This window comes from Anser anser (genome assembly GCF_964211835.1).
Source record: "Anser anser genome assembly, chromosome: 3".
Lineage (NCBI taxonomy): Eukaryota > Metazoa > Chordata > Aves > Anseriformes > Anatidae > Anser > Anser anser.
In genome coordinates this window covers 40,394,433-40,406,807 of record NC_139722.1, presented here as the reverse complement: position 1 = coordinate 40,406,807, position 12,375 = coordinate 40,394,433, and the positions used below count along the sequence as shown (strand labels likewise).

Sequence of the window (12,375 nt, the reverse complement as noted above, 5' to 3'; positions counted from 1 at the left end):
GGAATAGCTTTTGACATGCTGGGGGATCACTTCTGTAATTTGATCATTTTTATTTGTGTACCATTTTCATTGTTTCCTTCGCAGTGCAGTTAAATTTGTGTTTAGTGGAGAGTAAGAGGTGGTGTTCTTATCTCATGTCTTAAGGGCATTAGTTATACAGGATAAGGTGACTGCCTGCCTTTGAGCTTGGAAGGCAGAGGAAGCTGACCTAAATGCAGTAGTCTCTATGAAAGAGGCCTTGACAAACAGCTAAAAAAGTAGGGCCACAACATCTTCAATTTCTTTGGCTTTTTTCAGAGTTAATATATGCTTGGCATACATATATTGTGATTTTCCTCAAATGCTTGGGCTGAACTGTTCAGAGGACTGCATGAGCAAGTTGTTGGGTTTAAAGTGAATGCAGAATTTAGTCCTTGTTTTGGCAGCAGTTTACTCTGACTTAGTGGACAGATAAGACAGCCTCAATTATTTGTGTATAATTGGACTGTTTCTTTCATTTTTCTCAGCAGACACTAACGGAAGAATGTCAGGATGGCGTTACATTTCATACAGAATCTCTTCAGTACCGTCTGCCCAAGCTTACAAAAAGAATGAAGAAAATGTGTGCAACAGTTACAGAAAATAATCCATTCTTAAGTCTTCTGGAAAGTCTTGACCAGTTTACAGGTTAGGTATTCTTGTGATTTCTGTGTCTTAATTGACCCTTATAACATGAGTGGAATCAGGGTAAAAACGTAGATGCACGGTTCCCTTCCCAGACTGTGTTCCTATGGCTGGTTTGTGTTCATTGACATTTCATATTTTATCTTTCCCTGCTGTCTTCCTTTTAGGTGATATCATTGGTTCTGTAGTGGAACTGCAGAGTTTAACGTTTGATCAGACAGCAGATAAGGAGAAGCAGAAGTCAGAGGCCAAGCATATTCAGATGCAGAAGCAACGGGCTTTGTCAGATCTCTTTAAAAGCCTTGCTAAAACAGGTGAGCTTTGAATTGAAATGTGCTTGATTTAAAAGTTCTTCAGCATTTTACATTTTTGCCAGTACATGTAAATACATGATAATATTATGTCCTTGAAGTCATTGAGCCATTAATAAATACATAGAGGCGTTTAAGTCTTTTTCCCTTCCTCTGACTAAGAGGTCTAATGTGCTAGCCCATTCATGTACCTTCTCTTCTTCGTACATTCCACTGTATGTAAAACAGTTGCTCCTCTGAACCCGAAATCTGCGTTATCTCCAGTCAGAAGTCACTGCTCAGCTTTCAGAAACAAGAGGGAAGCTCATAGTCTCGTACCCATTCCCTTATCCAGAGCTGGAGTTAAACTAGCTTCTTTGAATGAGAGCCCATCTCTCAGCTGACAGACTGGCAGAGGTGTTGTTGAGCTGTGGAGATTGAATGGTCTGTTGATGGGGATCATTAGAGAGACCCTGCTCAGCAGCCTCATCTCCATTGCTGCCATTGCTAGTTGTAAGGTTAAGGACCTATCCAAGCTATTAACTATTACCTTTTCCTTTGACTATACAAAATACCATCAATATCATCAACTGTTCTTAGTCACTGAACAGCTTAGAAACCAGCAAAAGCAAGCGATCTCGTTACATGACAGTTGTCTGACAGCATTCTGCCAAGTCATAGCCACAGGTAGAAAACTAACCATAACTTTGCCTTTTTTGTTTTGTTTTTGGGTTTAAGAGAGTTTGACATTTTAGTGCTTCTCACTGAAGCCACAGCTTCTGGCCTGCAGTGATTCTAAGAACAGCAAAAAAAGTCAATATAAATTTCATTCTCTCCCTCTTGGTTGCAGAGAGAAGCTTTGAAACAGGAAGTTAAGGCATCCAAGAAGGAGGCATGATTTTGATAACAAACTTACACAAATGGGTTGTGTCATGGCACTTGGGGGCAGAGGGTATTAAATAAACATCTATTTTTTTTAGTTTTATATTTATATAATGCTTTCGGAGAGGTAGATTTTATTTCTGAGTATTTGTGCTACTTAAACCAGTTGATGTGTGTGCTAAGTAGATACTGGAACTTTAAGGTCCCTTTGTATTTACATGACTGTTAACACAGGTGTACTCAAGTGGGAGGTTTCTGGCACGTACGCTTTTCCTGTACTCGATATTTTTTTGTACCCACTGCTATCAGAGTAATATCTGACTCTCTGTGAAGTTTATGCTGGAGGGAGGACATACTGTGATGACTTAATTAATACACTGGACTTGAATTCTTTACTGGGATCCACCTTTGATTTCAGATGACTCCTTTGGCTTACCCGTTCATCATCGTATCTAAACAAGAGGTGATGGTCCCTAACTCGGTGTTCTGATGGGACCAAGAGAAGTTAAAAATGTTACTGTTTACGACTCATTTTCCATTCCATTTGGAAAAATGGCATCATAACTTTGATGGCTAATAAACTTTTCTTACAGACTTTGCTTACTTTTAGGTTACTTTGAAAGGAGTGTTTTAATTTGTTCAAGGGAAATGAACATGCTTGATCCAGTTCTAAAAATAACTAAAGTACAAGTGCGAAGACTGAATTTAAAAAGTATTTATCTGTAACTTTTTCCTCATTGGTTTTATTTCACACTATAGCATGCCTTAGAGGTTCAAGGCTTTTTGTTTTCTCCCTTGGCAGTCACCACCAACTTTTTATACAAGCAGGTCTATGTCTTATTTCAGCTGTATTCCTCAGCTGAAGGTAGTTCAGCTATGATGTGTTACGTTAGAAAACTTGGAAAATGTTCAAAGGCTTGTCAAGATTAGAAAGCATAGGGAAAAAAATCCTGCATCGGAGGCTTTGTATCTTAGTAAGTCACATTTCTTTTCATGTAAAAGAATGAGGGCATAAAAAGATGTGTTCAAATGTCATTCCAGGTCTGTCATACCGAAAAGGTCTTTTTTGGTCCCGCTCAGAAGGCTATCATGAATTACTCTGCCTACATCCGCTGGACTTGCGTACTGCGTTAACTGTGGTGAATTGTACAAATGAACTGGATGCCACGTATGTATACAGCATTTTTAACCCTTAGATTGTATGAGTTGCAACTCCAGTTCTTAAAACTTCCTGCATATGGATTTAGACTGGAATTTCTGGACTCTGATTCATTTTGGGTTTTAGATTCATTCCCTTCTCTTTTTGAAAATCCTGTACATACTGTACTGGCATATAAAACAGAGAGGTTTTTAAAAATTTTTATTTTTAAATTTGCACTTCTGATAACTTTGCCACTGGTTTCATTGGTTCTGTGAATTCATTTAAACCTTTGCTGTTCAGCTTTGTTTGGGACACTTTGTGAATATCCTTAGAAGGTAGACTGGTAATGATTTATGAAAGATTAGTTGCAGTTTACAGGGATTACTTAGTCAATTGTTTTGTCTTCATCAATGGCTAATAGTGTATTTAGACTTCAAAGTGGGCATTTCTAGAAAAAAAATTGCCTATGTGGAAGATGTTCTTTCAAATGTTTCTCTGCAACAATTGATTTTGTCACTGGAAGATGCTGGTTACTGTCCCCCTCAGATGTATGGGCTTAACATATAATATCTTCCATGAAGGCCAAAATAATAGCTTCCCTATCAAGCTCGATTAAGCAGCGTTAAAAAAAAAAAATCAAAAATCACTGCTTTAGCACAAACTTATTTTCAGAGATGGAGATTTGATTGTTGCACTAAGTTTTCCTAGGGTTTATTTAATAAAAAACAACCACTTATTACTTATATGTTTGTGGGGAAAAAAGAAAAATTGAAAGTTCAATGCATTTGCGAAATATCAATGTGTAATCAGATTGTTTAGGTTGAAGTGTGGTGGTGCTAGTGTTCTGAGACTCTGGAATTATTTACCTTTCTAATACCAACCTTTTTGTGCTTTGTCAGGTTACTGACAGAGGTTTCCTCTGCCTGGGATGGATGCCAGAAGTACTTCTATCGTTCACTTGCACGCCACTCTAGACTTCAGACAGCATTGTTAGCCCCTGCCAAGGTAAAAACACAAAACTAAAAGCAGGAATCCTACTTCTGCTAATTTTAGATTACCAGCTTGAACTGGACTTTCCTAGTAATAAAAGGGTAATGTGAAAACACTATGTTCTATAGTATGACACAAAATATTTTGGGAATGAATATTAAATAAAGCATTTCAAAACCTGTTCTATGAAAGAACACTTGAACGAGCAGAGTACTTATTTAAATTAAAAATCTGTGCAGTTTACAGTGTCTCTCATCCCAGCCAATCCCAAATTGCTACTTTTTGTGCCTGAAGGAAACTTCTGAAATGCTGAATTAAAGCTTGTTAGGAGAATAAAATCAGGTTTAGTAGTGCTCATGAAAAATCTGTTCAGATTTACAAGTGGCCATAACTGGAGCCTGTGTTTAATACAGAAGGTTGCAAAACGTTTCCTTGCTTAGAAATTGGTCTAAAATCATTAGGAGGAACAAATGAGTTCTGACAAATCACTACCACTTTTTCAGTATTCCAGGAAACAGGGAATCTCTTCTAGATGTTCTTCCTCTCACTGTGCTTCACCCCTGGGTTTTTACAATATAATCTTGTCAAATGTCACAGCTGGTAATGGAATAAACAGTGGAACCTAACTGTGATCAGTTTTGCTTTTTATTGCGAATGTTTATTCTGCACTTTAATTCAGGATATGTTCGTCTGTTAAAAAGAGAGAAAGTAATTGTCAGTAAATCAGGTAAAATGAATTGTGGAAGTGGCTTTAGCAGTGGTCATGGATTTAAAAATTTAAGCTGGTATCTCCTCTTTGGATTTTACTTATTTATGCCAGGTGACTTCTGGAACTAAATTCCTGTTAGGAATTGCTGCACTGGAAGTGCAATTTAATATGTCTGTGTTTGCAGAAACTATTTTAAATTTGTATAGCGGATATATGAAAGAAGCAGATGAATGAAGATAGTGGAAAATAGTAACTATACCTTGTGTGCATTTTAGTACTTGCTCACTTAAACCATAACCTTTGTCTGCTCAGTGAAGTGGAATGGAGACACAGCCAATGTTGTTGTTGCTTAGTCTGCTTATTCATCTCACTGTTCTCTCCTTGTCCTCCCACTTCTCTGTACTTGTTTTCTTTAGGATCTTGGATTAGGTAGTGTTGAGCGATGCAAAGGATTCACGGCACACCTCCTGCAGTTGCTTGTCAGGCAAAGACAATCTCTTACTGCATTGACAGAACAGTGGATTATATTGAGGTATTTTGCTTTACACCATTACAGCTTTATTTAAATGTTCAGCATAGAATCATTGACAGTAAGCAATTCAGTTCAAGAAAGATGGAAAATGACAAGGTAGAACACAATCAAATTCTTCCCTCTACTTCCCTGTCTCTCCTATCCCCTCAATTAAGCCTAGATAGAAAAGCTCTTTAAAAAAAAAGTTTATCCTGTCTTTGCAGCCAGCGTTTTGGAATCAAAATAATTGGGGAAAACCAAGTTAGGCATGCATGAAGCCTATGAAATACTGTAATTAATTACACTGTTGAATCTATAGATTGTTAAGCCTCTCTCATTTAAACCTTTCTCATTTGGTATAGTCCTAAGTTAATTTTGGCTGCATTCAGGTTGTTGGTTTGATTCAGAGAAAATAAATAATCTGGATGCCCTTTGGGCCAAAATGAAGAAACCTCAACAGCCTAAGAAGAAAAATTCTAGAAAGAGTTAATACTGTGTTAAACACAACATAACTGATGTTGTGTTGAAATGGTGAAAGGGAAAGGTGTATAGGAAGTCTTTCTTACTTGATGGGATTTAGCCCTTGCAAGTTTTGCTGCAAACTCCACTGTTACGCATGTCTGTGCTCATCACTAACGTAATCTGTAAAACTTTTTGAAGTTGTCAGAGACTTACTTCATTTGTAAAAAAATAAAAAATAAAATAAAAAAAGAATCATCACACCAGCTTTGCATTTGCAGGAATAGTAAAATTTCTAAAATGCTAATCTTTAGGATTCTCATTGCAGATCAGATTAATCATTTGTTAGGAACGGTGTCTCTTATACCCTGAGAGAATGAGGGTGTGCTAGAATCTAGTTTGCTCGTATAGTGGAGGAAAAATAACAGCATTTAAGTGTCAGACCAGGAATCTAAGGATTACTGAAATGTATGATTTAATTCTGAGAAATCTCACAAAGCCCTGTTTCCAGGAAGACTCAAACATTCAGTGGAGAGAAAAAATCGGTAGCTAAACTTTTTTTTTAAGATTATAATTTTAGCTCTTCAAAGAAGTTTGACTTCTCAGGTTTCATATTATCTGGAGCTTTTATGAACTTAGTCAGAAGGTTGAGCCTGTAAAAGGGAGGCATAATGTAAAACTCAGTTGTGGAGTTAAAGTAATTTTCTTTCCGTTTTTTCGTCTTAACCAGGAACCTCCTGAGCTGCATACAAGAGATGGACTCTAGGCTGAGTGCTGACAGAGAATATAATGTAGCATTTCCTCCTCAAGACAGTGTTCAACACTGGACTGACACACTGCAGCACCTTTCCATGCAGTGTGTGGTGGTTCTTGAGGAGCTGTCTTGGTTTATACAATGCTGCCCAAAAGAAGAGCTGATGAAGTGCAGTGGCAGTGAAAAGACAGATGTCAAAGCAAACATTTCTCAGAGTTCAGGACCTGAACAGATGTTTGGAAATGTTCTTACGGGAATACCTGACCGAATTCCCTCAGAGCTAAAATACCTGTCTCCAGTAACAACTGAGCAACTGCCTCCTGGATGCAGGATGCGAAATAAGGATCAGGTATGGTTGCAGCTAGACGCACAATTGACAACAATGCTGACCCATGTAAAGGAAATGAAGACAGAAGTGGACAAAATAAGACAACAGTCACGTGAGACCTTGTTTTATTCCTGGTGAGTTCTATGTCTGCATGAACTGAATTTCTGTATTTTGTATATTCATGTAAGATGTGTAGTGTCATCTTAAAAGTTTTTGCCTTTGCATAGTTTAAAAGGTACTTTTCAGATGCTCTTGAAGCTTGTTTCTATCCCCCCCTTTTTTTGAACTGTGGTGTCTGACTTTTTAAACAAATGTATGTATGTTTTCTCTGACCAGTCAGCAAAAATGGGTCCATCTTAGCTTCTAAGGTTGTCTTTGGTCTCTTGGGATTTCATTCCACTTGGATCTCTAGTTAGTTAATGATGTGAATTTCGAATGTAAATTTGTCAAATAAATTTGTATTTTAAAAGCGGCCTGTAGGCTGCCTATTAAAAAAAAAAAAAAAAAAGTACAGACAAAAAGTGAAAGAGAAGAAAAGAGGTTTAATCTTAATCTGAGGTGTTTTTGCTCTATCAGTATTATGGTGTATCTTGTTGCAGGAGAGATTTTGAAGTTTGCACTTCAGCTATGAGCTGTCTACTGAAGGTCTCGGCTCAGTTACAAGACGTAGAGTCCCTCTTTCATCCAAATGGGGAGGGCAGGCAAGCTGCAAATCAGATGGCCCTAATCAAGAGCCTAAAGTATGTACAAGAGGAAGTTAATAATGCATCTGCAGACTTCACAACTTGGAGGACACAGCTTCTTGCTTCCATGTCAGACCGCAGTGGTAAGGACAATCCTCTGCCAATTTTGTAATTTAGATAAAGATGGAAAGAATTCATTAGTTTGGTTATTGCAGAAGATTGCTTATTTATTGCTCATTGCCATGTTCATCTGGATATCCAGAAACACGAAATGAAAAACAAATTTAGAAAATTCAATCCAAATTTATATTGTGTAATAATGCTTTTTCCCTGTTAGTCACTGTTGCTGACAGATTTTAATCATATCTGTAAGTCAGGATTAGTAAGGACATATTATTAAAGCAAAAACTTCATAGTGCTTGTCATTTTTCTTGCACAAAGGAAATATATGAACCAGTAATTTAATGTGTTTCTATGTAAAACTGTCTGTGTTATGGTTCAAAAGGAAATAAAGAGTCCACTGAAGAGTTTGTGGAGCACTTCTCAGCACAAGTGGAAACTGTTATTCACGTTGTTCTGTATGCCATCCAGTGTTTGGTAGAGAGAAAAACAAAAGATGAAAAAGAGGAAGAAAAATCTCCAGAGGAAAATGGTAAGTTTGTTAACTTAGTCAAGGGAAATTAAGAAGGTTTACACTCCGCAAACCTAAAAATTCTGGAGCCATATGTCTACCAGAGGTGTCAAGGAAATCATCATTTTAATAGTTAACCATATTAACGGATAGGATGGATATTTCTAGATTGCTTATTATGACACTTCAGAATGTCAGATTTTATTTCCATCTCTTTTTTCTTTTATTTTTCAATCAAAGAGGATGCAGCTTCATTTGACGTGATTAAAGCGGGACATTTAACTAAGCTTTTGGATGAAGATATCTCTGCGGATTTGGATTCCTTGCATGTGCAGAAAGTAACTTTAGCAGTTTCAGAACTCATGAAGAGTCTGAAATCTTACGGGGAAGATTACACCTCAGATAAACATAAGGTAACTTGTTCTTCTCAAGAGTTTTTGGCTTAAGGGTCTCAGTAACTGATTTGTTGATTAAACCTGCATTGCTTCTTATTGCATAGTACCTTAGAGCTAGAAGCATGTGCGAGATCGTAGCCAAATGTAGTCTTCTTCTCTAGTGCAAAAGCCAGATGTTCCTTTAGTAAGAAGGAGAAGTTTTAGTTTTTGTGAAATGTGAAAGCTGGAAAAAGCTCTGGGAACTTTATAGGTCGTATTTAAATGTGCTTACTGATATTTCTGGTTTGAGCATCTGTTTTAAGAATCTATTGTCACCCTCTCTGAGGTGTACCTCAGTATGTATGTAGTCATGTTTGACAGCTGGTCTTTGTTTTTTTTAACTGCAGTTCTTCAACCAGTCCTGCTATTTGCTGGTGCGTTTAAAGCCCATGCTTTGCAAATATTCAGAGCTTATCCTGTTCTACCTCACTGTTTCACTGGCTTCTCACCGGAGTACTGGAAAGTTGCTTTCTGTTCTAACTAGCATTTTTACAGAGCTTGCCCAAAAGGTAGGTTTTTATGGATAACTATATATATGGTAAGCATGTATTTAATTTATACACAAGTCTTTAAATACCAACTAAGTCTACTTACTACTACAGAATGTCTTGAGTTTCTGTTTGCCTTTGTAGGGGTTTTGTCTGCCAAAAGAATTACTTGAAGATGAAGCTGGAGAAGGAGCAACACAGTTTCATGATTATGAGGAGGGTGGTATTGGAGATGGGGAAGGCAAGAAAGATGTGAGCGACAAAATAGAAAGTGAAGATCAGGCAAGTTTTTTGGTGGTGGGAGAATGGGGGGGAGAGAGTAAGTAAAATTGAGACTAAATCAAATATATGCTAAACAAAGGCTGTTTCCAGTTACTTGCAAGTATTTGTTTTGTTTCACTAGCACCTCTTTCTTGAGCAACGTTCTTAACTGCTCCACAGTTAAGGAATAAACGGTAGTTTATATTGACTTTATGTCAATATTGGAGACTGGTTTGGGCATATTACTGAACATATTGTTGTAAGTCTGAGGGATTTTGGGGAGGAATATGTAAAGGAAAAAAATACAAAGCTTTAACTCATCTGTGTATGGCTTGATTGGAAACAATGACGTGCTTGCGTGGAGAGACAGCTTACTTGCAGAAGCTGTATAGTGGGGTTAATATGAGTTTACCTGGACCTTCAGGCTGAGAAGGTCTAGTTAGAGTTAATGAAACATTCCTGTGGTGGCTTTCTGTGAAGTCATGCTGAATTTAGAATGCTGATAAGGGGCACAAGATGGTTGACCCATCTGGCTCCGAGTTGACCTTTAGAGGCTTAATTCAGTTTACACATATTATGATTTACCTTTAATACTAGTAATTGCATACAAGAAATGAAGAGCTGGCTCTAAAATGACCAGAAGGTAGTTCAAATAACCTTACATGAGGTTATAGTTAGGCTACCAGTTGATATTTTTAAGGGGTTCTGACTAATGGGATAGTTCCTTCTTTTGAACAGATACAATAATTTTTACTTTAACCCGGCTTTACTGAACACAAAAAAGTACTTGAGATCCATGTTAAGAAGCAGTGAAATGTATTAGATACTTCAGGTAAAGAAAATGAAATTGCTTTTAGTCTCCCATTTAGGTTGACTTTTATGTTCGTATATCAACCTAAAAATATTGTTGTGGTGCTTTAAGATTTAATATATAGGCAAGGTCTGTTGTAACTTCTGGTTTTACCAACAATTCAGATAGAAGACTCTTTTCAAAAGGACAAAGAGAAGGAAAAAGAGGATCAAGATTCTAAGCCAGACATTGAAGGAGAAGACAATGCAATTGAAATGTCAGAGGACTTCGAAGGAAAAATGCATGATGGAGAACAGGAAGAAAAAGGTTTGGTCCTTACACAAAGGCAAACTTATAAGAAATGTAATAGATTGATCCAATAATGGTTGATACTTTTATATATTGAAGCATATGCTGGAAAGTCAGTGTTCAACAAAAAAGAAGAGTAGTGCCATTTGTATATGAATCTTAAGTTTACAAATTAAATATTTTCTCTTCTGTCACTGTGGTGGTTTTGGAACAAAGAGAGTTGGTTCCTTCTTCCTGTTGTAAGGTGACCCATAGATGCATTTTAAAAAAATTAGTCACTCACTTTGTGAAGCTGTTGAAAATCAACAGAATGCTTACAAAAGATACTGTCTGTAGTTAACTTCAAAATGTGACTAAGAAAGCTATTACTAACTTACAAGCAATAAAAAAAAAACAAATGCTATTTTTTCAACTTGCTATTCACCCAAGTTCTATCACTTCAGAAGGTAACACTTGGAACATCTGAAACTAATGTGACCTAGAAATTACAGTAGCATTAACCTACTCAAAAAACGCTTGACAAAATGCCAAGAATAAGGTCATCAGCAAAGAACAGACGTTTTAAAACTAATAGAATGGATCTTTCCTCTCCCAGTAATGCCAAACATTTGGAAAATGGAGGAGGGAGAAGATAAGGATTGGATAGATTAAATCATCCATATTTAATACCTGACACTTGTTAGTTTGAGAGAGACACTGGTGTGTGTGTGTCTATCTGTCCAAGAGAGAGCACTCTGAACTGTGTAACTAGGCCCCTGCTCTTCTGGGTGTTGGTGCATGTGTTTCTTTTTCTGCATCGCTAAATGCATAGGTTGATGAATTTAAGGTGTCAGTGTGGCTGTTTGTTAGCTTTATCTTCTCTGTACTGAGACACATTCTGAACTGTACACAGAAAATGATGAAAAATCTGATGAGGAGGAAGAGGAGGAGCTGGATAAGCAAATGGGAAACCTTGATAATGCTGAAGCTGATGATAAGCTGGATGAGAGGCTCTGGGGAGATGAAGATGATGATGATGATGATGATGCCAGTAGTAAAACAGAAGAAACTGGACCAGGAATGGATGAGGTAAAGAGAAAAGGAAGAAGAAGAATATCAAAGGAATTAAACTCTTGAGATGAGCTAGACCGGGAACTCCCTTACATACCAGACTCTTTGGTCTTGGAAGGGCATAATTTGAGTGTATCCTAAATTATTTAGTGTTTAGTGTCTTTTTTATTGTAGCAGTTGGTGTCTTGTTATTCAGACTTTGAGAAGCAGGTAGAATAATGAGTTTCTTCTGGATTTGTTGGTTAATAGGAGGATTCCGAACTTGTTGCAAAAGATGACAATTTGGGTACAGGAACCAAAGATAACAAAAAACAGCCTCCCAAGGATGAAGAAAAAGAGGATCAAGCAGAGGACAACGAAAACAAAGAGAAAATCCATGAACAAATTGATGAGGTAAAAATGACGTAGACTACATAGAATGTCTTGCTGCTAAACTATATTCTGTTGCTCATGTCATGCATTCCTGAGAATTTGAAATGTTTTTTATGTAATGGTGAAGATATTTAACACATTCAGAAAAGTTAGTTCATTTTGGAGTAAAAAATGAAAAAAAAGGAGTTCATTATATGTATGTTTTCTGATGCGTGATTCAAAAGAATTTTTGTTTGAACTAATCAGAATGTGTAATGGCTGCCAAGAAAGGCTTTACTCTGAACTGATGTTTTGATGGACAAAGCTAGAAAGTCCTTGTTTGGTTGTGTGTAGCAACAGAAGCATCTGAAGTCAGTGGGACTCATCCCAAAAACCTGACTATAGTATGTCTGAAGATTCTGCATAGTGTGCAAGAGTGCATTTTCCATGTGCAAGAGTGTAGATTCTGTTCAGAGTCTTTCATCTAGGAAAATACTATGAACACATGATGCTGTTTTGAAGAAGTACCAGTTTATGTAGATGCAGTTGCAAAAATTAGTCTTTTATGCTATTTTTGCGTGTGGATGTGTATCATTGAAAATTCATTTTTAATTGATCAAAGTGTAATACTGTATTCAGTATTTTTCTGTA

At 37.0% G+C, this 12,375-nt stretch overlaps 1 protein-coding gene across 2 annotated transcripts in view; it reads left to right on the top strand.

The window, feature by feature from the left end:
* The window catches only part of MDN1 (midasin AAA ATPase 1), a 98,717-nt gene that overhangs the window by 71,354 nt on the left and 14,988 nt on the right, over positions 1 to 12,375 (top strand). Inside the window, exons 74-87 of one of the 2 annotated variants that reach the window (XM_083831500.1) lie at positions 510 to 666; positions 831 to 977; positions 2,877 to 3,003; positions 3,876 to 3,981; positions 5,092 to 5,207; positions 6,376 to 6,861; positions 7,327 to 7,553; positions 7,916 to 8,062; positions 8,282 to 8,454; positions 8,823 to 8,984; positions 9,108 to 9,245; positions 10,200 to 10,341; positions 11,216 to 11,391; positions 11,623 to 11,766. In XM_083831500.1, the coding sequence (XP_083687626.1) occupies positions 510 to 666; positions 831 to 977; positions 2,877 to 3,003; positions 3,876 to 3,981; positions 5,092 to 5,207; positions 6,376 to 6,861; positions 7,327 to 7,553; positions 7,916 to 8,062; positions 8,282 to 8,454; positions 8,823 to 8,984; positions 9,108 to 9,245; positions 10,200 to 10,341; positions 11,216 to 11,391; positions 11,623 to 11,766 (2,448 nt within the window). Of the gene's footprint in view, positions 1 to 506; positions 667 to 830; positions 978 to 2,876; positions 3,004 to 3,875; positions 3,982 to 5,091; positions 5,208 to 6,375; positions 6,862 to 7,326; positions 7,554 to 7,915; positions 8,063 to 8,281; positions 8,455 to 8,822; positions 8,985 to 9,107; positions 9,246 to 10,199; positions 10,342 to 11,215; positions 11,392 to 11,622; positions 11,767 to 12,375 lie in introns of both variants that reach the window. The other variant, XM_083831499.1, reaches the window with a different exon arrangement.